This window comes from Nesoenas mayeri (genome assembly GCF_963082525.1).
Source record: "Nesoenas mayeri genome assembly, chromosome: 1".
NCBI lineage: Eukaryota > Metazoa > Chordata > Aves > Columbiformes > Columbidae > Nesoenas > Nesoenas mayeri.
Window position 1 is genome coordinate 73,052,113 of NC_137541.1, and position 21,809 is coordinate 73,073,921.

The window sequence follows — 21,809 nt, forward strand, 5'->3', positions numbered from 1 at the left end:
TTTTAGTTTAGATGTCAGAAAATGTATGTCCCCCTTACAGTTTAATCTTTGGGTACTATCGGCATTCCCTGCTTCGTTGGGAAAATACAATCACTTATTAACTGTTCCAACTTTCTGATTCTCTGAATGTTGTTATTACTTCCACTCAGAGTGCCCAGTTGTATCCTGCCACAAAGTTACTTTTTGGTGAGGATGAGGTGAAGCTTGTAATTCCACTCAGTTGATTAATTTCCTTCTCAGATCTGCACAGTGGATCTCAGATCAAATACTCATTTTTCACTTTAGGTTTGGAGCCCCCACTGTGTCTAGCTGGTGTTTTAGACATGTAAGGAGTGAACGTTATTGAAATCAAGGCCTGACATGCAGATGAAGACGTGTGCTTGTAATTACCAGAGTTATGGAAGGCAGAAATATAGCATGAATATATCTAAATGGCCAGTGATGAGATTCTACATCACCACTTTTTAGTCTACAGGGAGGGTTACATACTAGGAGATTATGGGGAGAAACTATTCCTGTCTTATGAGGTTGTTAGTTCACCTGTTTGACAAAGGTATTTTCACAGATACAAGAAGGCTATCGATGTCCAATACTGACCCTCAGATTTTGAAGAATCCATAGCTAGATCTTTTCATCTACAAGAGGAGGATGTGCTTGCTTTCACAATTTTGCTGTGTGGAAGTCAGAATTGCAAGGGAAATGGTAGTTCTGGTGACTTACTAGTTGATTTTATCCTGAACTGAAAAGTTGAATCATCAAGCTTTTCACAAAACAAGAAGGTCAAACTAATTTTGTCTTTGAAGTGCTGAAATGTGTGTTCTCCTGGCACTTCTTTGATAGAAACAGAATGTTTTGACCTTTTACTGCTTAAACACTGTGGTCTAGTTTGACCCAAATCTACGCATTTTATTTTGGGTGAGTATGATAATTGCGTCTTGCTATGGTCCTTGGATGCTTTATCAGAGTTGGATTGTGGGCTTTGCTTTCTTGGATTTCCTAATAGCCTCCATTCCATAGTCAGATTGTCTCTCCTGTGGAATTGTACCTTGTGAAAATGCCACTTGGGTAACATAATCCAACAAGATTGTTAAGCACAGGAGTGAGTAAGTGATCCCCGGGGCCCCATGGTACCACGGGTGTGACTGCAAACCAAGAAGTTCTGTTTGGTTTGGGTTTGGAACAACACAGCAGAATTTCGGTTTTCAATCAAAAAGATGGAGTAAAAGCTCTGGCAAAACTTCTTCTGTAAAGAAAAATTTCCCAATGAAAAATCTCTGACAGAAAATTTAGAGTATGCTCTAGTACTTGCCCTATACACTGCATTGGAACATTTCTTAGTATGCAGTTGTGTTTTGTGCATTTATAGTATAAAATAATTCTTAGCAGTATTTTAGGTTACGTTCTTCACCACAAAGTGAGTTCATCAGTGTCGGTGGGAGATGCTTGTTCACTCCCCATTGAGGGAAAATATTGGATCAGTGTTCCTCTTCATAATTCATACATGTGATATTCTTTTTGTAACTTGGGAAGAGAAGTTTCTGAAAGCTTTTTGGGGGTTAGGGCATTTTCCATGTTTCAAATGTCTTGTTTAGTGTTGTAAAATTCAGTGAAAGTGTATCACATCTTGTTTTACTTCATACAGCTTGCTCATATCCAATAAAAGCAGTGCCATGTCCAGATAGTAATAATAATACACAATTACTTATCTAAAGAGTGTAGTAACAAAGCAGCTAGCAATATGAAATTGAATTGAATGAACTGACTGAATTCTGATCATGCACTGCATAAAATCGGTAGTCATACAGCACTGTCTTCCCAGTCTCTGAACTGCTAGAGTTCATGTAGTCATACAAGCAGGACGTGACTGACCAGGCATATCTGAAGCAAATCTTCAATTAAAGTTCTTCCTATTACTATGCATTCAAATACGATACATTTCTGAAAGACCTTTACTGGGTTCGTACTGTCAATGCTAGATTTATTTATTTACTTCTACCATGATTGTTGTAGCAGAAAAAAGTCTAACTCCTGTTTATTTTCTCCTTAGAAAATTGCCTTCATGGTAGCATTAGGACTGGTTACAACAGAACATTTGGAAGGTAAGATGGCATATGGTGTTTTACAGTTCAGTTTTTGAGTGAAATTGTTGTCCTCAGAAAGGCAATTAAAAATTAGGTGAAACATTACCTATGCAGAATTATGCTTTTCAGCCTCACCTCCCACCCCATTGCACAGCTGAAGAGGCATGAGAACTGGCACTATAGCCAGCACCAGCAGGGTTGGCATAAGGTGGCATTTGGGCTCACCCAGTCGTCGTGGTCCTTTAAAGCAGGTTAACGACTGGAGGATGATAGTGAAGCAGAAAGGCTGCAAAGGCTCTGGCCAGTGTCAATCTGCTTCAAGAGTCAGCAAGATTCAAAGATGTTTACCCAGATCTTCTGTAGCAATCGTGCCCTCTCCTCCTTCCCCATGTGAGATGGACTTTCATTTCTGGAGTTAGTCACCCATCATCTCTAGAGTTCCATGTGTGTAAAATAATGGTGAAAATCTGGCATTTGTTTTATAAGATTTTAAACAAATTAGAAAGCTACCTCTCACAAAGACATCCTCCCCATGTCTCCGCATTTAGCCAAAAAATAAATGAACTTCCAGTTTGATCCTGCTTTTGTGTGAGAGCTGCTACTATACCTTCCAAGGCTTTTGAATACAAGTTCAAACAAATATTGCACATAAACTAAATTCAGCATGATGTACGGTCCAGTTTACTTTTCCAACCTTTCAAAAATACCTTGCAAGAGTTAGCAGAATTACACCTTTTTTTGCATCAGCTTTGTCTTTCTGAAAAATTGGACAAGAGGGGAATAAAAGAGCTTGTTTGGCAACTTTGCCAGTGGTGTGAGGTGAGTTTGAGCATTTCTTGGCAGAATGGGTTAGTTTTCATGGACAGAGAAGATACAGCTGTTTTTAAGAAAAAGTCTGCAACTTGGTGTGTCAGCTAATACAAGTTGTGGTTCCACTAGTGTAAGGAGAACAAATCTGGTATCTGTGCCAGCTGTTAATGATTCTTAAAAACATTAATCATAGTTGACATTTACCACCCATCTCATGGACTGTCATCGGCAAAATACTTGACAATGTCCGGTTTACTGAGTTTAAGTTTTCTGTACTTTAGAGTTAAGCACATGCTTAGATACCTTGCTGACTCAAGAGGTATCTACCAATTTACAGCTTGATTTCTTTTAAGTAAGATTCCTTGTGCTTCTGTTACTTGGTTTAAAGAGTGTTTGTGAATTAGAAAGAAAATAGCATATTCACTGTAAGGTCTCCTTAATATAAGCAGCATGTTATCTGTGGGTCTTGTTGCCTTTTTTCAGTCTTTCCTCTTTAAATATGCATTTTAGAACATCATTTAATGTCCTAGTGACTGAGAATTTGAAAGCAGTTTAGAGAAACTTTAAGCCATCAGCCTTTTTAATCCCCTAATGGTAATGGATTGAAATGGAAATTAAAAAGCTGCAGCAATTTTGGGAGAAGATTTATAATCCAAAAAGTGCAAATGATGACTGGTTCTTGTTTTCTTTGTCTAAGGAAAATAGGACAACATTTGAAATTATGCTGAAGTGCAAATTAAGCTTACAACAGAGAGAACTGAATTTTGAATAATTCTTTACCCTTTGATTTTATTGGAACTAATAAATTGTTTGTATGGATTTAATGCTTATGTTCAAAACGCCAAGTGCCACTCTGCTCTGTTTGTTCTACAGGAAGTGCAGAGATGCACATTTTGAACTTTACTGCTACAATACTAATCCTACAGAATCAATTCTTTCAGACAAATTCACTTTTTATATTCCTACTAGATATAAATAAATGGCTCCCACCAAGAGCTATTTACTATGGGTATTTCTTCATGACTATTGGTGATTATAACTGTCAAAAATACCTTGTAGCTTTCACATGCTAGAAGTTATTATTTTAGTGCTATGTCATATTTACGTTTATCAGCAATTGCTATTTATCAGAAAGCAGTGGTCATTATACAGTTCAATTTATTTTAGTACTTATATTTCTCACTTTCACATTTTTGGAATTAAGTTGTATCAAGATTGGGTCATTAAAAACTTATTCACTCAGTATTATTAATTCACAGTGTTACTGCTTTTCTTCATTTTATTCATTAATTTTATGGTGAAGAGCTATGATCCTCTTATATATGGATTTCTTTATCAGCCTAGCAGCCTTTCCACCTCATGTCCAGAGGAGCATCTTTCCCTTATAGGGAAAAGAGCTCTGTTCTGCAGAGCCCAGGTGTGAGGCATCTTTTGAGGCCTTTACCAGTAAATGTTTGTTTGTTTGTTTTTCTGTTTGGGTTCTATTTTTTAAATGAATAAACTAAGGAATAAGATAGCCCAATTCTGTGATGCAGTGCATGGTTGTAACATATGAACTCTTTTTCTCTAGGCTATTGAAACACCTTTTAGCATCACTATTATTTAAAAAGGAATAAAAGAAAGTAGAAAGAAAACTTTAAAATAATTCTTTAATTCAGATGATTCTAAAAATGTACATCTTCTTTTATCCTAACAAAGTAAAACACCTGAAATATTTCCATGTAGGGTAGTGGAATATTTTAATCAGTTAAAACAAATTATTTATTTTTTCCTTATTAAGCCCCACTTTGAAATGTACACAATACTTTTTAGCAGAAGTAATGAGTAATGAAGGATGACACATGCTTTTGTTCTACCTTGGTGTGATTATTTACATGTGCAGTCTTAGATATCTATATTCCTTGTATCACAAGCACAGATATTTATTCTTCACTGTTTCCATAAGTAGAGAGCTGACATTGTGCTCTCCCTCCCTGATGGCTGCATAGAGTGGAATACATCTAGAGCCATTTCAGTTCATTCCTCTCCCTATTTCCATCTATTCCAACTGCTATTACTTTTCCCCCAGCCAGCTTTTATCTCTACTGTAACGATACCTCTGCCACAGCTGTGTTCTGGGTAGCTACCACATGTGTCATTCAGACTCCATCAAATATTTCTGTTGCCTTGGTGAGAGCATGTGCCAAAGAAATTGTCTCTTAATCCTGAGACCCTAAAGGGCAGAGAGGTATGGATCCATCACAGTCCTCTTGTGAAGACAGTCAGCCCTGTTATGGACCCTCGCACATGGAAAGCTCTGCCTTGTTAAATTCTTTATTTCTTTTTCTGGGCCAGTGAAAAGTCACGATCTTGTGTCCCTGTGACAACCTCTGGAAAGGACTGGGTTACCGTAACTCCATCTTTTTCCTTACACTGCCACGAGGGTCCTGAGATGCTGCAAGCCCTGGGTTCCTCTGACCATGTAGCATGGTTTACTGAGCCTGGCTGCCAGAACCACAGCTCCGGCTCACACTGTTGATTTCAGAGTAAAAAGTCAGCAGGTGTCTAATTTCTCTATGTCTTTGCCAGCATCAGGACACATGATTCCTCTTTTGTGGTGTCTCTGGCACCTTTTAGCCTTGAGAGCCTCTTATACATACTGATGTTGACATTGAGAACAACCATCTCTCTTCTAGTGGCTCAGTGTCAGGCTTCTGGAGCTGTGTCTAGCACTTCTCCAGCTTCTGAGGCTCAGTTCCCTTCAGAAGATGCCAAAGGGTTTGGAAGCTTCAGGATGGAGATTTCAGCATAGCAAGACAAGCATTTCATAGGAAATGCTTTTACAGTGGGACGAAAATGTTATCCATATGAGATCCTCCGGTTTGGAGTCTGCGAATCACCAAGGATGTTAACAAGATGCTGGCAGTGGTTGCAGACATGGAGTTTATCACACGTCTTGGTGCAGCCTCGGATCACACGTTCCTCAGTAGTGAGATCCTGTATAGCTCCCCGAGTCACATGGCAGCATATGTCTCGCTCGTGTCAGACTGTCTCTGTACTCTTTGAATTGCCCCAGGAGAAGACAGACACCTTCTGAGCGTGAGAGGTGACATGTTCCTGTGCCAGTGGGGAAAACCCAGCCAGAATATGCAAATAGTTGCTCTGCTGTTTTTCTTATCTATCCAGGTTCCCTCTGATACATCTATCACTCCAAGAGTGGTGGCTTAGCCAATAGTCATTAATGAATGAAAAGTTCCAAATCAATATCTTGGAACTGAGGGCAGTATAAAATCCATACAGTGTTGGCCTTGTTTTTAGGGACACTGTGTCCAAGACATGACCAACAATACTAATACCATATACTGTAGCAACACTTAGAGCGGTATGTGATCAACATTTGGAAAAGGTGCTTGGAAACCAGAACTATATGTTGGGAATCCTGTTGTAAACACCCTGAAAGCTGGACTGTATCTTACTGTTGGATTGCAAATGGGAGATGGTGCTCAATATCGTGAAGGCCATTTTCTGGCACTGAGGGTGTTCTGAGATAGACCTCTTTAGTTCAGATACTGATGAAAGATGCCAGACGTTCTGCAGAACCAGATGGTGTCCTGAGTTTCTGTTTGGTGTGCTCCTGGTCCTCTGGGCTGAAGGGCTAGTGCTCCTGCCAGTTCCTCTTGTTCTGAGAGATTTACGTAGAGCAAGACAGAATGGAAGCATCACCACAGTGGAGATGCTTAGACTAACAACATCCCTCAGGCACCTCAGTGCAGTCTAAACTTTGCCTTACAATATTCATGTAGGAAACATTTTAGAATAGAGCATCAGCCCAGCTGTGTACACTTTAACGTCATGGAATGGATATTGGGTGGTTCTCCTTGCTAAGAAGTCGGTCTGCTCTTACTTTATTATCAAAATAAAAAGTATGCTCTGAAATACATGGTTATAACAATCTCACCATTCTGAACTTATGTCAAGAGCTGGAAAAATAAATTCCATATGACAAAAATGAAATCCTAGCTCAGAGAAAAGTAGCATTAAATCTGCAGATTTCAGTGGGCCAGGAACCTGCTCACTCTTTCTCTGTGTGTTCACAGAAGTATGGATGTGACTAGTTGTTGCTAAATGCAGTCCTCAGCAAGTACCATCTAGAATAGGTGTTACCATTTAGCAGAAAGGAGTTCTCTTGCATTTCAGCCTTTTCCAAATAGGACTTCAATTCAATGCGCCTGTCCTTGTGCCACTGTATCCAGCGACACAAATGCATGTATGGCTCATAACAACATTCTCCGCACTCAGGATCATGAAGCTCTATATTTTTGGACGGATAAATCATCATGCCCTAGTTAGAACTGAATCTAGTCATGCCATTCTGACCGTGCTTTTTCTAACCTCTGCTACTGTAAATTAAATTCGAAAGTATCTCTATGCTTTCATCTGTTATGAATTACAAGGCTTAGCTGCTTTAAATGCTTCATTTTTGTTAACAGCAGACATTAATAGTATTTTGAAAGCTCTCTGTTGATGCTTGCTGAATATGTGTCTGAAGGGATCATAATAAAAATCTTGTAGGGTGGCAGAAGTCCACCTTGGAGGAGGGAAAATATAAAAAATGCCTGTGTTCTGAATCTTACAAGGAAAAGCTTATTAATGTCAAACGTTGAACTGCAGCAAATATCATTGCTGATGCAAACCAATTATACTTTAGAAACTGAAACTGAACACAAAGCCCAAGGGGTTGAGGGTAAGAGCATCTTGCTTAACAAGTTAGATCATTTTTCCCTGATGTATGAGAAATACACAATTCATGTTTCTTTCCATGGTTACAGAAATCCAGAGCAAGCGTCAGGAAAGAAAGAGAAGAAGCACAGCAAATCCAGCCTACAGTGGACTCTTGGAAACAGAGGTACTTTATCATTCACTTTTTGCGCCACAGTTCTATTTCATGTCAGTAAAAGGTTTAAGTGCTTCTTATTACAAAATTATATACGGATGCAGAACCACACATTTACATGTAAAGGGATATTGATGTGGAAAACAAAGAAATATCTCATCCCAGTAGCTAAGCAACAAGTTTTCACTCCACAACATCACTTGCTTCAAACTAGGATTCATCTTAGTTTTAATAAAGGCCAAAAGCACTAAATTAATGTGGGACCTAATTACTCTTTCACCCACGCAGATGGTCCCTTTAGGTCAGAACTGTAGAACAGAAGTGCTGCATTATGTTCAAACTTGCATGCTATTTCTCTTTTCCTATGTGCCAAATAATAAATGGAGAACTTTGCTTTTTTTATTAGTGACATTCATAAAAGAGATGTGTTGGTTTAAGAATCAGTGTGCTCTGCAGGGGGTATGGAAGCCTGCATAATAAATATAAAAATGCATAATTAAAAATGAAATGCTGTGGATAATCTCTGTTGTCTCTTACGCTGACGCTGTTACATTTATGGTAGTAACAAAATTTGGTCCTACATAATATTGGATTGCAAACTTGATGTAAAAGCAGAAATTTTTTTTTTTTTCTGATATTGTTTTTTTCTTTGTTTCCGAATTGGCATATATGCATTTATTCAGTATATTAAAATTCCATCTTTAAAATTTTATCACAGTTTGTGGTTACTATTTGAACTTCCTACTTGCAGTCAGCTCTCCATGTAAGCAAGATTGTATTCTGAGTTCTTCAAGCCTAAAGAAAGTGATTTTTCTTTATTTAGGTACAAGCAATGCAGAATTTCTGGTATGCCAGCTTTTCAGATTTCTGTATTTGCTGGCAGACAGATGAGGCTAAGAAGAAACTCACCACAGTAGTCAAGCTGTTTAGTGGCTTGATTGTTCTTTTTTTTTGAAAATATTGGAAATTATTATACTCCAGAGCAGCTCTGGGCACTTGAATTCTTCAGAACTCAACTTTTCTCTAGCAACCTCTTCTGAGCAAGTACTGATGTTCATACACACAATATTTAACACAGTAGAAACCTTAGGCTTGCTAGGATTAAATCTGTAGTGTCTTTGCTTAGACTTTTTTGTCCTGTTGAGTTTATTAAAATATTTGCAGCACAGTTTCATGGCTGTAGTTTGATCAGTTGTTGTGAGAAACTCAATTGTCTTGGAGTGGGGATAGAGGAGGTGATGGAGGAAGTCTGCTGCACCCCTAGTTCATACTTGTCATTATATCTATAATCAAAAGCACATCCTGAAGTGAAAGATGGCATGGAGAAAGAAGTGTCTGTGGAAGAGTCCTGTGGCTCATCAGCTGTGTCCTCATTAGGAGTTGTCATTAAGTACTGACCATGGGGAATGCCGTTCAAGTGAAATGGAGGCAGATGGTTTTCCTCTGATCAATTAGCTGCTCAGATTGATTTGCTAATCAGTGAGTTGAGGTATTTTGTGGCATTTCAGGCATTTTGGTGCAGTTTAATTTACGGTTAGTCTACTGAATGATCTTTAATTCATGATTGTTTAAATTGAAATTGCATATAAATTAGACTTTTTATTTGCCAACGCCCCTTGAAACGACAGGAGCTCAGCATCTGTAGTGGTGATGCTACAGAAATGTGATCGTGGTCTTATGGCTTCACTTGAATGTTGTGCTTTCTTTTTTCAAAGCTTTTTTCTTAAAAAAACCCCATGTATATATATATATATACACACCATTCTATTTTCCCACTCTCCATAGATTTTTTTTTTTCTCATAGGGAAGTGTTAAGTTTCAGGCTGGGTGTTTTTTGAAGGAAGAAACATCAATTCAAAGTTCATTAACAGATTGTCAGGCACCTGTATATAAGAGAACAGTTTACTCACCACAGAATAAATCATTTATTAGCAAAACCCCTCTGATTTTCCTCCAAGCAGAGTCTAACAACATCTAATGGAGGAAAATGGTTCTGTTTCCAGACCTGCTGTACAAGTATTGGATGGCTCAGGGAAACAATTAGGGGTTATATAGACTGTTAATGAAGCCCAGCTTGCTATTGACCAACAGCCTTTAACATCTGACAAGCTGGCAATGGGCTGCATTAAATTAGTTCAGCATCTCAGTTGGGTTTCTAGTGATCCGTGTTCCTAAGTTTGAAAGTCTTTGATGACCTCAGCAGATTGAAATCCCTGCCAGCTCCTAGAGGTTGTACACATTAACTTCTGAAAGAGGAATATTTTGCTTAGGCCCTAACGCACAGCTTGCAAATGAAATGTGTTCCTACGAACTGTAGGCAAGTGTCACAGAAGGTCGTGAGGCTTTTCTGCAGCTGGGAAGTCCAGCACCATTTCTATATACACAAATAAAGATGTTATCTCACAGCAACAATTTATTATGCAGTTTTTCCTTGATGGACATTGTTTATCTGCTAGATTTGGAGTTACTGTTGCTGTTGACTTGCTCTTATCAAGCTCTGTAACATATCCTGGAACTCAATCAATAAAATTTGCAATTTATTAATAAAATTTTGTTAATAAAATCTAATGCATGCCAAACTGCTCTAATGAAGAATTCTTAGAAAGGCAAATAGTGCAACTGTTTGTATGACTGTCTCAGGGGACTGCAATGATTATTCTAAGTCACGGACTGTCTTGTGGATAGCTTCTAGTGTATGAGGGAAGTTCATGGAGATTGTTAATATGAAATGGTAAGAGATAACCAGAGCACTTTTCAATGACACTGTGTGGTTGGTTTCTTTTCCCCTGTAGCGGAAACGCCTTGCATCGAATTATTTGAATAACCCCTTGTTCCTTTCTACAAGAGGTAAGCATATTTTAAAATGAATATACCACTACGCTAATGATATGTTAAATATTTATTAGTCGGATTTCATACGAATAGCTGCTGGGGTACCATAGGGCATCGCTTTGTGTAAGGTCCCTGCACTTTTTAATGTGCAGTGAAAATAGATGGTTTTCATGTAAAAACAGTCAACGGATAAGGCTAGAGGTCAAAACTGTGGAGAAATTGATCCAAAGTCCCTGCAATCAGTGGAAAATCTGATCTCTAGTATTGTTAGCACCATGCAGTGAGAGGACTGATTGAAAAAGGCAGTGTTGCCAACCCCAAGTGCTTAAAAATGTACATTGAAAAATTGGGATTTAAAAAGTAATTACTATTGTGGGCTTTTCATTTGCCTCTTTTCATCAGCTTTAAGAAACTGCTGTCCATCTTCAGGGCTAGAAATTTACCATTCCTTTTGCTTTAAGAACAATGGCTGAAAAAACACACAATTTTTACGACTCCAAGAGCTGGAGCCATAAATCTCTATTTGATAGCCTTGAAGATGCTTTCTAATCTTGCATTTATAAGAACTTCAGATGCTGAAAATTCCATTGTAAAAGCCTTGAGAATGAACAACTCAGAGGAGCCATTTTGGCTGATTAGTTTGTGTGAAGAAGCTCATTCCAGGAAAAATGTGCAACATCCAGAGAAGGCAAAGAGTTCAGAGGTGGGAGATGAAACAAGAATACCACTGAGTACAGTTTAATTCTTCAGACAAGCCCCATGTAGGATTTTAAGAGAGAAAGCGAGAAGTTTGAGTTGCATTTCAGAAGAGGAGAGAAAGGTGTGAAAGAAATATGATTATGTGCTTGCCCTTGTGTTGCCTTTATAACTTAGGCTCTACCGTAGTGCATTAGATGTAAGGGAAGACAGGCCTTTTTCTAAGCCAAATATTATTTCAGTATTAGGAGCGTTTACTGGGGTAATTTCAGTTAAAACATGGAGTTTGGGCACTTTTTCAGTGTTTGCTTGATATCCCTGTCAAGTGTCACGTTTAGTGCTTGAGATTCACTTTTCTGGCCCTGCCTTGAAATCCTGCACCACAGGATCACCAACTGCAACGCAGCAGCACTTCGCTGTATCTTCAAAATGACATGTGCTACATGCAGACAATTGGCCTACTTACCATATGCCCCTAATGCATAGGGTCTCAGAGGGCAAGAGAGGTTATTACATGGTAAACAGCGATGATGACATGCCTCTTAGCAGGAGCCTGTGTTCATGTGAGCCCCAGTGGAAAGAACATTATTCCTGGCTTAGTTTTATCTTCAAAATTAAAATTATAATTTATTATTTGTCTTGTCATAGCACTTGTTTTTCCTGTATACACACATGGAAAAAAACAGGAGAGAATGGCAATGTTAGCAAACTGTGCTTTTAGCCTCTCAGGGGATTGCATTTAAGTTAGGGTTTGATATCTCTGACCTTTCTGCTGCATGTTTCCTATTTTATTTGCAAGAAAGTAGGCAAGTGACAGAGCTCCAGTGATGCAACTATCTCGGAGTCACTTGGAAATCCGCACTCTCTCTCCTTAATTGTTAATTTTTCTTCAAGTCCTGTGTCTTTGGTTTTACCAGCATCCAGAATCTGTGCTGGGATTCTGCATATTCTCATATTTTTAAGCCGAACTTCTTTGTAGCAGAACTCCCTCCCTCTGAAGGGGTTTATTAGCTATGTGCACCAGTCACCATTGTGGTGGATGCTGAACTGAAGGCAGGTGCCATCCCAGAGAGTTTGGCACTGCAGTGATGTAGTTGTCCACCTTCACTGCAGGGCTGACTGTCCCTTCTCTTATAAAATATACCTTTAAAAAAAATTGTTCTCAGCTTAATTTTTCAGCAACTAGAAGGTGGAAGTGGACGTACTTAATAGTAAAAGTGAACTGAAAAGATAAATAAACAAACTTTAAAAAAAACCCAGCCTACAAAGTACAGGAAACAACTGTCATTTCCAGAAATGCAGAAGAGAACAATTCTTGTAAATTTTGAGAAAAATGTCAATTAATCAGGATTCATTTATCTGATAATGTCTTACCTGAAATGAGGTCACATCCCCTGACATGTGTCATTTGTGGAAAAGACTCTTCAGTTATCAAGCCTCTGTTTATCTGAATATCATTTATATCCCCAGAGTAATCATGATGTCATATTGCGGTGGATCTCTGTGTGTGTATTTGTGTATATGAAGTGACATCTACAGATTTTATAAGTCTGTGATAATTTACAGAACTCATTGCCAAAGGATGCTACAGTTTATGGGAAAAGCAGACAAATTAGTAGAAAAAACCCCACATTTTTCTAAGGCTGTTAAATATAGAAATGAAGAGGCAAACTCCAAGTTAGGGACACCCATAAACTGCTACTATCTGGAAGGATACTTCTGGAAGTAGAATAATTTCCCCTGTGCTTGCCCTGTGCATGAGTGGCAGTGCTAGATGCTGTTAGCAAAGGAGCCCAGGATTTAAAGCCTTTGGTCTAACTTAGGTGAAGCTGTTCCTTCCTTCTTATGTTCCTCTTTTTATGCCTGTGTGAGGTCTGAATGTGTCTGCACCTTCACATGTACACACACGTCAGTGTATAAAACAAATCCATAACAGCAGGAAGCAACTCCCAGGTTGGTCTATGTATAAGGTATCACACTAGGGCAAGTCTATTCCCATAGTGATCAGAGAGAGAGCTGAAGAAGGACAAAAGGACAGAAACATCAGTTTGGTTGTCTCCACTTCAATCCAAAGAAAGCCCTCTCCATCAGCTCTTTGTCACTGGAACAGTGCACAACAACCACTCACAAATCAGCCGCAAAACTTACAACCCACTATGCAGTTTCCATAAACCTGTTAAAATTTTCTGGCTTTTTACTTTTGAACCGAAGTGTGATGAATTTCACAAACATTTTTATGAAAGGCTTGGACTGCTTTCCAGTGAGCTCTGATGGTTCTTGTTCTTATCAGGCTGTGAATGCAATCACTACAGACTCAGTTCATCAAAAGGTCAGAAAATCTTGGCGTTTTGGGGGGAACAGTTTGATCATAGGGAGTTGATGATAGCATAAAGCTCACTCCTGCAAGTAGCTGACCATTTTGGCCATGAATCAGCTGAACATTTAAACATGTGTTTAATGATAAGTCAGTGGCATCACTTTCATGCTACAAGTTAAGCATCTGCTTAAGTGCCTTGCTGGTTCAGGGCCAGATTGTTCATCACCCAGCAGGCTGAAGTCCTTAAGAAAGACTTTTGGACTAGTGGCATGCAGAGAGGAGGTCTGCATGAACATTTTTTAAAATTTGAAATAAGTCTGTGCTTCTCATACTATGACACTTTACCATCAGACCTTTTGACACTGGATTCCTGCAATGTAAATTTTAAAATCTCAAATGCTAATTCCACTGCTTGCTGTTGCATTCTTTCCTGCCCACATTAATTTTGGCAACGTCCTGATCTTGTGTGTCGCGGCTTGACTAAAATTACTCCCGTAGCTTAGAACTTGCATTCACTGCAGCAATGTATTTCCCACTAATCTGTTCTCTGCCCTTCTTTCATATGCTAGCAAATGAGGATCCATTCTGGAAGGTATGTGTGGCAAAATTCATGCATTACCAGTGTCTTTCTCATCACTCTGTAATTCAGTGTTTGCTTCTGGTTATCATAGTCTGTAGCAAGGTGCAAAAATGCATTATTCTCTTTACTTTTCTTACTGCTTGTGTGAAACTTTTCCCACTTAAATAAATCTTTGAGCCTTTAAGTCAGAATTCAAAGAGATGAACTCTCGGGCTTTCACATACAAGGCCTGAGTTTAATCCCTTTGTAGAATCCACCGATTGAGAAATTGCTAGTCCAGATTAGTGGTTTTAATGAAAATTTTAAGAAAAATAAGTAGCCATTCTAGTTTGTAGAAATTAAATCTCTTTACATTGAAGTTAAAATTAAGACTTTTTTAGCAGGTATTTTCTAAAGAGCAATATTTTGGAGAGCGATTTTTTGACAGGACTGAGTTAGAATTCAAGATAAAAACCTGATTAAAACAATAATGAAACAGTATAATTAATATCTCTAAAAATGAAAAATACTTCAGGAATTAAAAAAGATTCAAAATTATTATTCTCCTTCCTGGAAAAGCAGCAGGAAAAAATAAGTTTTTTTTATGATGATTCACAAGCCATGAAAGTTTCAAAATCCGTATCTCCTTTATTAAAATGCACTTAATTATACAAAGAGTAATTAATGTTGCCACCGGATTAGCATAGCAATTTACTACATGCCATTGTAAGTTTGTTGATGAGTCTTAGTTCATTTTATATATTGCTTCAGACAAAGTACTAATCAGTCTTGTTGGAGAAGGGTTGTCAGAGGAAGTCAGAACAGAGAACAAGTAGTGCCAGGGAGAACAGAGGGACAGAGGAGCCCTCTAGAGGAAGTCACAAAAGAGGGTACGTAGCAAAAGCTTTTTCCCCAGAAACTTTTTATTGCTTACTTCCTTCTGCTTTGAACTTGAAGGACAAGTGATCCACATACTGACTTCGACCCATGCTTCAGAATAGAGCTGTGCATGGGGATACATGTGTTGGAGTGACACATTATTAAAAACAAGTGAAATAATTCCTATGGCACCAGTTGGCTATATTAGTCGGCTCCCTGCTGTGTTTGATTAGTTGGGTTTTTATTTTTCGATCTGTTTCAATTTGTGGAACTTGCTTCGGGGTCTTTTGTTTGTTTGTTTATGTTTATTGCTATCATACACCATCATCTCTGTCTTCTTCCACAGCGGCCCGGGTCCTTTTTGACAATTAGATTTTTTTTTTTTGGAATGAGCCTGTCTGCTGCAATAGAGGCTTTGAATGCTGTATAGAGAGGTTCTAAATGGCTTGACTTTACCCAAGCCATCCTTCTTCTCTTGCAGAGTGAGATCCACCACGATGAGCACTGCACCGCTTGCAAGCGTGGCATTAACCTGCAGCCCTGTGGCACATGTCCCAGAGCATATCACCTCAACTGTTTGGACCCACCTCTCAAAACTGCCCCCAAGGGGGTTTGGGTCTGTCCAAAGTGCCAACAGAAGGTAAGCTACATGGAGCATAGAAAAGAAAATGGGAGCAACCTCAAATATGTGTACCACTAAAGCCGTAGGTTAGTAACCTATGGTCATAGCTTAGGGGACCACATTAGCTAAAGTAATACTGAGAGGCTTTTAATACAGTTTGTGGCATTTGTTTCTGGTATTTTTGTCATACTAGAGTTAGACCATGCACTGAGTGCCATAGCTTCCCTTTGATCGCATCTGCTGAGATTTGTCCTTTTAAAATGTCTCCTCGTTTCCTTTATTTCCCACCTTTACAGCGTGTAGGGTTGCCAGACAAGTAATGTAAATCTTATAGATGAGGGAGACAGTGTCAGAAGAAGACACTGTTCACCAGTGGATCTGAAAGCTGTAAGAAGAATGCTTCCTTTTCTTTAAATCATCTTTATTACATACAACTGTTGATCATAGCCATGTCAGAATTGCTAATTTGTCTAGCTGTTGTGAATAATGCTGATTGCATGAACAGGAAAACAATTACTAAAACAGTACAGTGCCACTAAATTGTAGAGTGGAGGCTTAGATTTTGTGCCTTAGAGTTCTTTGTGTTTAGCTTTGAGATCACTGTTAAGTTCCCATGAAAATGTCAGGGGAAATTCTAGCACACAGTTGCAGAGAGCAGAGCAGCCCAGGATTAGATCTGCGCTGTCAAGTTTTTGTATGGACCAACAACCTCTCCCATGCTCAGCAGACAATGCTGCTGACAGTGTGGAGATCTACTTGTCAGGAGCTGAAGAATGTCTTCTGGCCATGGCTATAAGAAATAGTGATGTGCAAAGGAGTAAGCCCCAATGGAGACTGCTACTCAAATTATTCTCTCATTACTTTTCAGCTTGCGAATTCTGAGACAAGGACCCTCGATGTGTTAATGTGTTTCTTTCTGGAGTCCTAACTTTTTGTTGTTTCCTGGGCTTGTAGGTGTTAAAGAAAGATGACAATGTGCCATGGACTGGAACTCTGGCTATTGTTCACTCCTATGTTACCCATAAAACAGGTAGGGATTAACACAGTTATTGACAAGGGATTCCCTGCTTGTGACAGGCAATGCCATTTGAGTCCTTCATAGCATTAATATTAGTGTTGTAATGCTACCAGGTATGATGTCATTATTAAGCAAAGGGCCATGAGGGGCTGTGACTGGGAACAGCAGGTCACTTTCTGTCCCCTTACCCTCAGTCTACTCCTTGGATACCTGCTCTCTTTAAGGAAGCTGAGATTGATATCTCAGGAGCTTCAGTCTGTGGAGGAGGCGATCATCAAAGTGGCATCTTCCTGAGAACAGGGCTGCAAATGCGATTTTGAGGCAGACTCATATCAGGCTGGGAGGCGGAGAGGTGCAGCCAGGCTAGGCAGAGCCATGTGGTTTGGTACGGAGCACGATGCCAGACTAGTGTCTCAAATACTACAGCAATATCAGCTCCTAATTGTTTTGGTATTATTTGGTATCACGGTCATTGGTATTGGATGTCATCAATGCCATTACTCTTTTTTAGTTCCTTGTTGCACTCTTACCCTGGGTGGTTTTGGGCATTAGATCACATTCGTAAGCATCTTTGCAGAGGTCTGATACTGTTATGAATGTGATTTTCGGCCAGGGTCGCCAACTATTGCCGTTCCAGGTGGCTGACCTATTCTTAAATACTATTCACCTCTTTCTTGGAGACCTCCAGGACCACATGTGGTCCAAGGATTAATTTTAATTCATCTCGAAGGTGCTCTATAGCTTTTGGGTTGTCCTGTGTGCTAGCCATTGATGTTAGAGACATGCATGCATGCAGAAACTCCAGATTTATTGGACTGTACCAGCTGACAAAAGGCTGAAACTCACCATTCAAAATCCATGCTTCTGCTTTCTGTTGTCAAGCACATGAGTTTGCCTTATGTCCTTTCCTTAACTTCTGGATCCTTAATCCTATTGTTCCACAGTCAAAGAAGAAGAGAAGCGAAAGTTATTAAAGAGAAGCAGTGAGCTGAAGAATGAGCATAGACAGTTAGAAGAAAAAGATCGAGTTCTCAACAATGCAGTGAAGGTAGGACACCTGACTGGGGACGTGGAGTGTCCTGCAGAGATGTTTATAAATAATTTATGCCTGAAAAACTGATATTTTGTGGCTAGAAAATGATTTATGCTCCCAAGCTACAGATGTTCACATGTGAATGTGTTTCTGTCTGGGGAAAAACATGTGGATTTCCTTTATGCACAAAAGCAAGCTGCCTGGGGAGGCTGAGGAGTAGAAGATGCCTGAATTCCTGTTGCACACACACAAAACCCCAAATAGCCATGTAGTGCCATACACCGCTGTGATCTACCCAGTGACTTTAAGGCACTTCCATTCTTCAGGTGAAAAGTTTATTCACAAGTGTGTCCTCCAGTAGTGCCTGCCTGTCCAGTACCTCAAAACTCTTGAGATCAGGTAGAAATAACCATCTTTATTTGTCCCAGGGGCTGAGCATTGTAACCACCTCTCCATGACTGGAAATGGGTTCACAACTTTTTTCTCTGTGAACTCTCTTCAAAGGTAAATGTTGGCTGGAGATATCACCCACACACACACCATATTATGAGGACCAGTCCCTGGCAGTAATGAATGGGATGAGTTCAAAGCCATAATTCCTGTCCTCCCTGGCTGAAGGAGCTTCCTTGGGGCTACCTCACCTCAGGTCCACTCTTAAGGGGTAGCTGTTAGCTTGCATGGCAGTCCTTACTTTCCTTACCCTGGAAAAACCAAAATGGCAGCTGCGGGAGTAACTGGTCACTACTTGTTTTACCACTTCAGTTATCCAGAGGATGAATGTTAAAATATTTATCAGATCTAAAATACAGTGGAACGAAAAGCAATAACCTACTAAAACACCTCACAGTGGGGAATATACCCTGTGAGTGCGTATAGCCACCATCAGCACTAATGGAAACACACGTATGTATGAAGAAGTGACTCTGGGGTATGGAGTATCTTTAGTAGGTAGGAGAGTGCAGTGGGATGAGGTGTTCAGAAAAAGAAAAGCATTTGGAGATTGCGGTCAGCTATCAGTTGTATGTCAAGGCTGTCAAAATCAGTGAAATTTCTACCTAAACAGAATCAGGTTCTTTCAGTGGGCAACACTGTCGTATTTAAATGGTAATATCAGCCGATGATTATATTTAGTGGAGAGGTATCCACTTGAAAGAAGAAAAACAATTAAAGTTGTTCTGGCACAGTGCAATTTCATTTCTGACATTTGCCTTAACAGAGATTTACATTAAGGAGAACACTCTCATACACACCACAGGTGGAATACTATTATTTGGTAAAAGCAGAAGATGATTTATCCTCCACCTGAGATTTCTTCTGTCGGAACCAACCTCTGAACAGCTCCACACAGTTGCTTTTCAAACAACTTGACATTTCCCACTTCCCCAGGACTGGAGCATCCCCACAACCTCAGACAGTCTAGACCATGGTCAAAGAGGGGCGGTCTGCAGGCAAGTAACCAGTTTTGCCAGACCCCTGAGCCCACTGGGAGAAAGAAAACAGGAGGTCTCTGATATTAGACAGGCTGTTGCCTTCCATCTAGCAGACAGGCTCAGGGTTTGGTCTGTCACATAGTCCCTCTCAGGCCAGTTGATAGTGTAAAGGATGGGATGTGAGCTGCAGCACTATGTGGTTGGGGAGGGAAAGGAGCATTAGGGATTCTTCCTTATCTTTTCTTGGAGAAAAAGGAAATTAAGGATGCCTTTGTTTGACTCCTCATGCTCATTTTCATGTAGGTTTGTATGAAATGTTTCAAGTGATTGTGGGGTGCAGTTTGGCCTCCCCATATGAAATAAACTTCTCACTGCAGTGGTATAACAGTAGTGTCTTAAATCAGGTTTTCTGCCAGAAAGATGTTGACATCATATTTAGAGAGATCAACTTATCTTCACGGTACCAACTCCCTAAAAGGTGTGGTATGTACAAAATGCATCATGGTGAGGTTTATTCCTCAAGCGTTTATCAATACCTTTTGGTAAGTTTTAGAGACCTCATTGGTGCCTTCGGTACTTTCCAGTAACACAGCTATTACAATCCCGTGCCAGTAATCTCTTTGGAGTGCAGAAGGCTTTTCTGCCAAGCTATCTACAAGATGAGGTTGGAAACATCCTCCGAATGGATTTAGACTGAGATGAATATTGTTACCTCAGATATGTGCTGCAGTGTATGCAGCACTGGTGATTACTCCATTCGTTAAGCTGTGGTTTTGCTATCCCCAAAGGAGAATATACTTCATTTGAGCGGGACGTGCGCTCAAGACACAAAAGGATGTTTGGAGAGATGTTTGACACCAATTTGAATGTGTTCTCAGTCTTCCCTTCTCTCTCCCCTTCTCTTTGTTTGACAGAAATGCTTAGAGCTAAAAACCAGCCTGTTGGCCCAGCAGAAAGGGACTCAGTCATCACTGGAACGTCTCAAAACCCTCATTAGACTGATACAAAACGAGCAGATGATTCAGGTTACCATGACGACGACCACCACCTCCTCCCTGCTAACTGTCCCCTGGATCAAACCCTCCCCTGCCTCCGCTGCCATGCACAAAGCCTTGCAGCAGTCACAGGGTAACAACTGACAGAGCCGCCTGCCAGGGAGCGCAGGAAGGGGGGAAAAAGAACTTCGTACACATGCGCAGAGGAGGGATTGAACGGAAACAAAGGAGAGAAGGACCAATCTCAGTTTTGATACGCGTAGAAACTTGCAAACCAATCAGTCCCGTTTGTAGGTCACTGTGGCAGCAGGTTCCCACGGAGTGGGTTGTGCTGCTGTTTTGTATTTGCCGAGACCTTCAGTGCTTATGAGATTTTGTTTTGGTTTGTTTTTGTTATGTTGGCCTTAATGTATTTATGACTGAGGCTGAAGAGGAAAAGTCTGGCCAATAGGAAGCGGGAGATCCTTTTGTGGGGAGCAGACGGGTTTCCAGTTCTGCTTCAAGGGGAAAATTTTCAATGCAAAGAGTTAGTGAGCTAGTAGAGAAGTAGTTGGGCTGAAAGCGACGTGTGGGAGGGAAATTGGTGAGATAACCAGAAACTGAACTACTTTAGTACTCAAATGGATTCTTATCAGAGGAACAAAGTTGGCCCTGTTGATTCAGGTAACCTGGAGATGGGGCCGTTTTGACTAGAATGGCATCATGGACACTCACAGAGCCTTCGAAACAAGTATTAGAGTTGAGAATTGCAGATATTTAAATAAAGAAACTGTATGAAGTTAGCGTTTCTAGTAAAATATTGAAGTATTTTCATGCTGATGCTTCTGTATATGCGTTCCGAAGTATTTAAAAAATTATGACTGTAAAACTCCTTACATTTTGCAGGTCCTTTTTACTTATTTTGCTATCGGTGTATTTTTCTCATGGAGTTTTTGTGCAAGATTAAGCATAAACCATAATAGTGGATATCTTTGGCAAGTTGGGTTTTATTTTTTAAAGAGGTTATTTTGGGGGTTTTATTTTTTGTCAATTTTTGATTTTGTTTTTAAAGGAAAAAAAAAGCAAATAAATATTCTGGTTTTTGTTTCTTGCCAGTACAGATAATATGCCAAAAAGATAACTTTACATTTTTGTACTGCATTTTTATTGTTACAAATACATAACATGACTTTTTTTTTTTAATTATTCTTTTTCTTTTTTGCTTGCAGAAATATCTGCCGAAATGGCACAGGAAAAAAAAAATGATTTAAAAAAACCTGCCTCAAGGGTTTGTTTCTCATACTGGATAATATCAAGAGTTCTGGGGGAGGGATAGGCCGTGGAAAATTTTAAGGGTTTGTTGTTTTTTTGATTTTTTTGGGGGGGTTGTTTTTTTTTGAAACTTGATTCCTTTTTAAGATTTTGTTGGGTTTTTAGCACATTTGGGAAGCGTTTAGCATTAGCCTGAGAAAATGCCAGTGCGCCTGCTCGTTTCACTAGCTAGTCTTCCTGATACTGCAAGGGTCCGCCTGGCCCCCCCGGAGGCCACAGGCCCACCCCCCGTCCCCCTGCGGCCTACCCGGGAAGGTAGTGATGGGCACCCCGGTTTTTCTCCATATCACACGTACACACCCAGATGCCATCGTCTCTGTCGTTTATGAGTTCTCTGTTAATTAGCACGACAG

The 21,809-nt window shown here is 39.8% G+C and overlaps 1 protein-coding gene across 4 annotated transcripts in view; it reads left to right on the top strand.

Annotated features, from left to right (window-relative positions):
- Window positions 1-20,289, top strand: part of PHF21B (PHD finger protein 21B) — a gene marked incomplete at its 3' end in the record, with an annotated part of 163,991 nt that extends 143,702 nt beyond the window's left edge. For all 4 annotated transcript variants that reach the window (XM_080363723.1, XM_080363725.1, XM_080363724.1 and 1 more), the window contains 8 exons: window positions 2,048-2,099; window positions 7,700-7,776; window positions 10,557-10,611; window positions 14,179-14,201; window positions 15,529-15,687; window positions 16,624-16,699; window positions 17,632-17,735; window positions 20,065-20,289. In XM_080363723.1, coding sequence (XP_080219849.1) covers window positions 2,048-2,099; window positions 7,700-7,776; window positions 10,557-10,611; window positions 14,179-14,201; window positions 15,529-15,687; window positions 16,624-16,699; window positions 17,632-17,735; window positions 20,065-20,289 — 771 coding nt within the window. The remainder of the gene's footprint in view (window positions 1-2,047; window positions 2,100-7,699; window positions 7,777-10,556; window positions 10,612-14,178; window positions 14,202-15,528; window positions 15,688-16,623; window positions 16,700-17,631; window positions 17,736-20,064) is intronic.
- Between the last annotated feature and the right edge of the window lie 1,520 nt (window positions 20,290-21,809).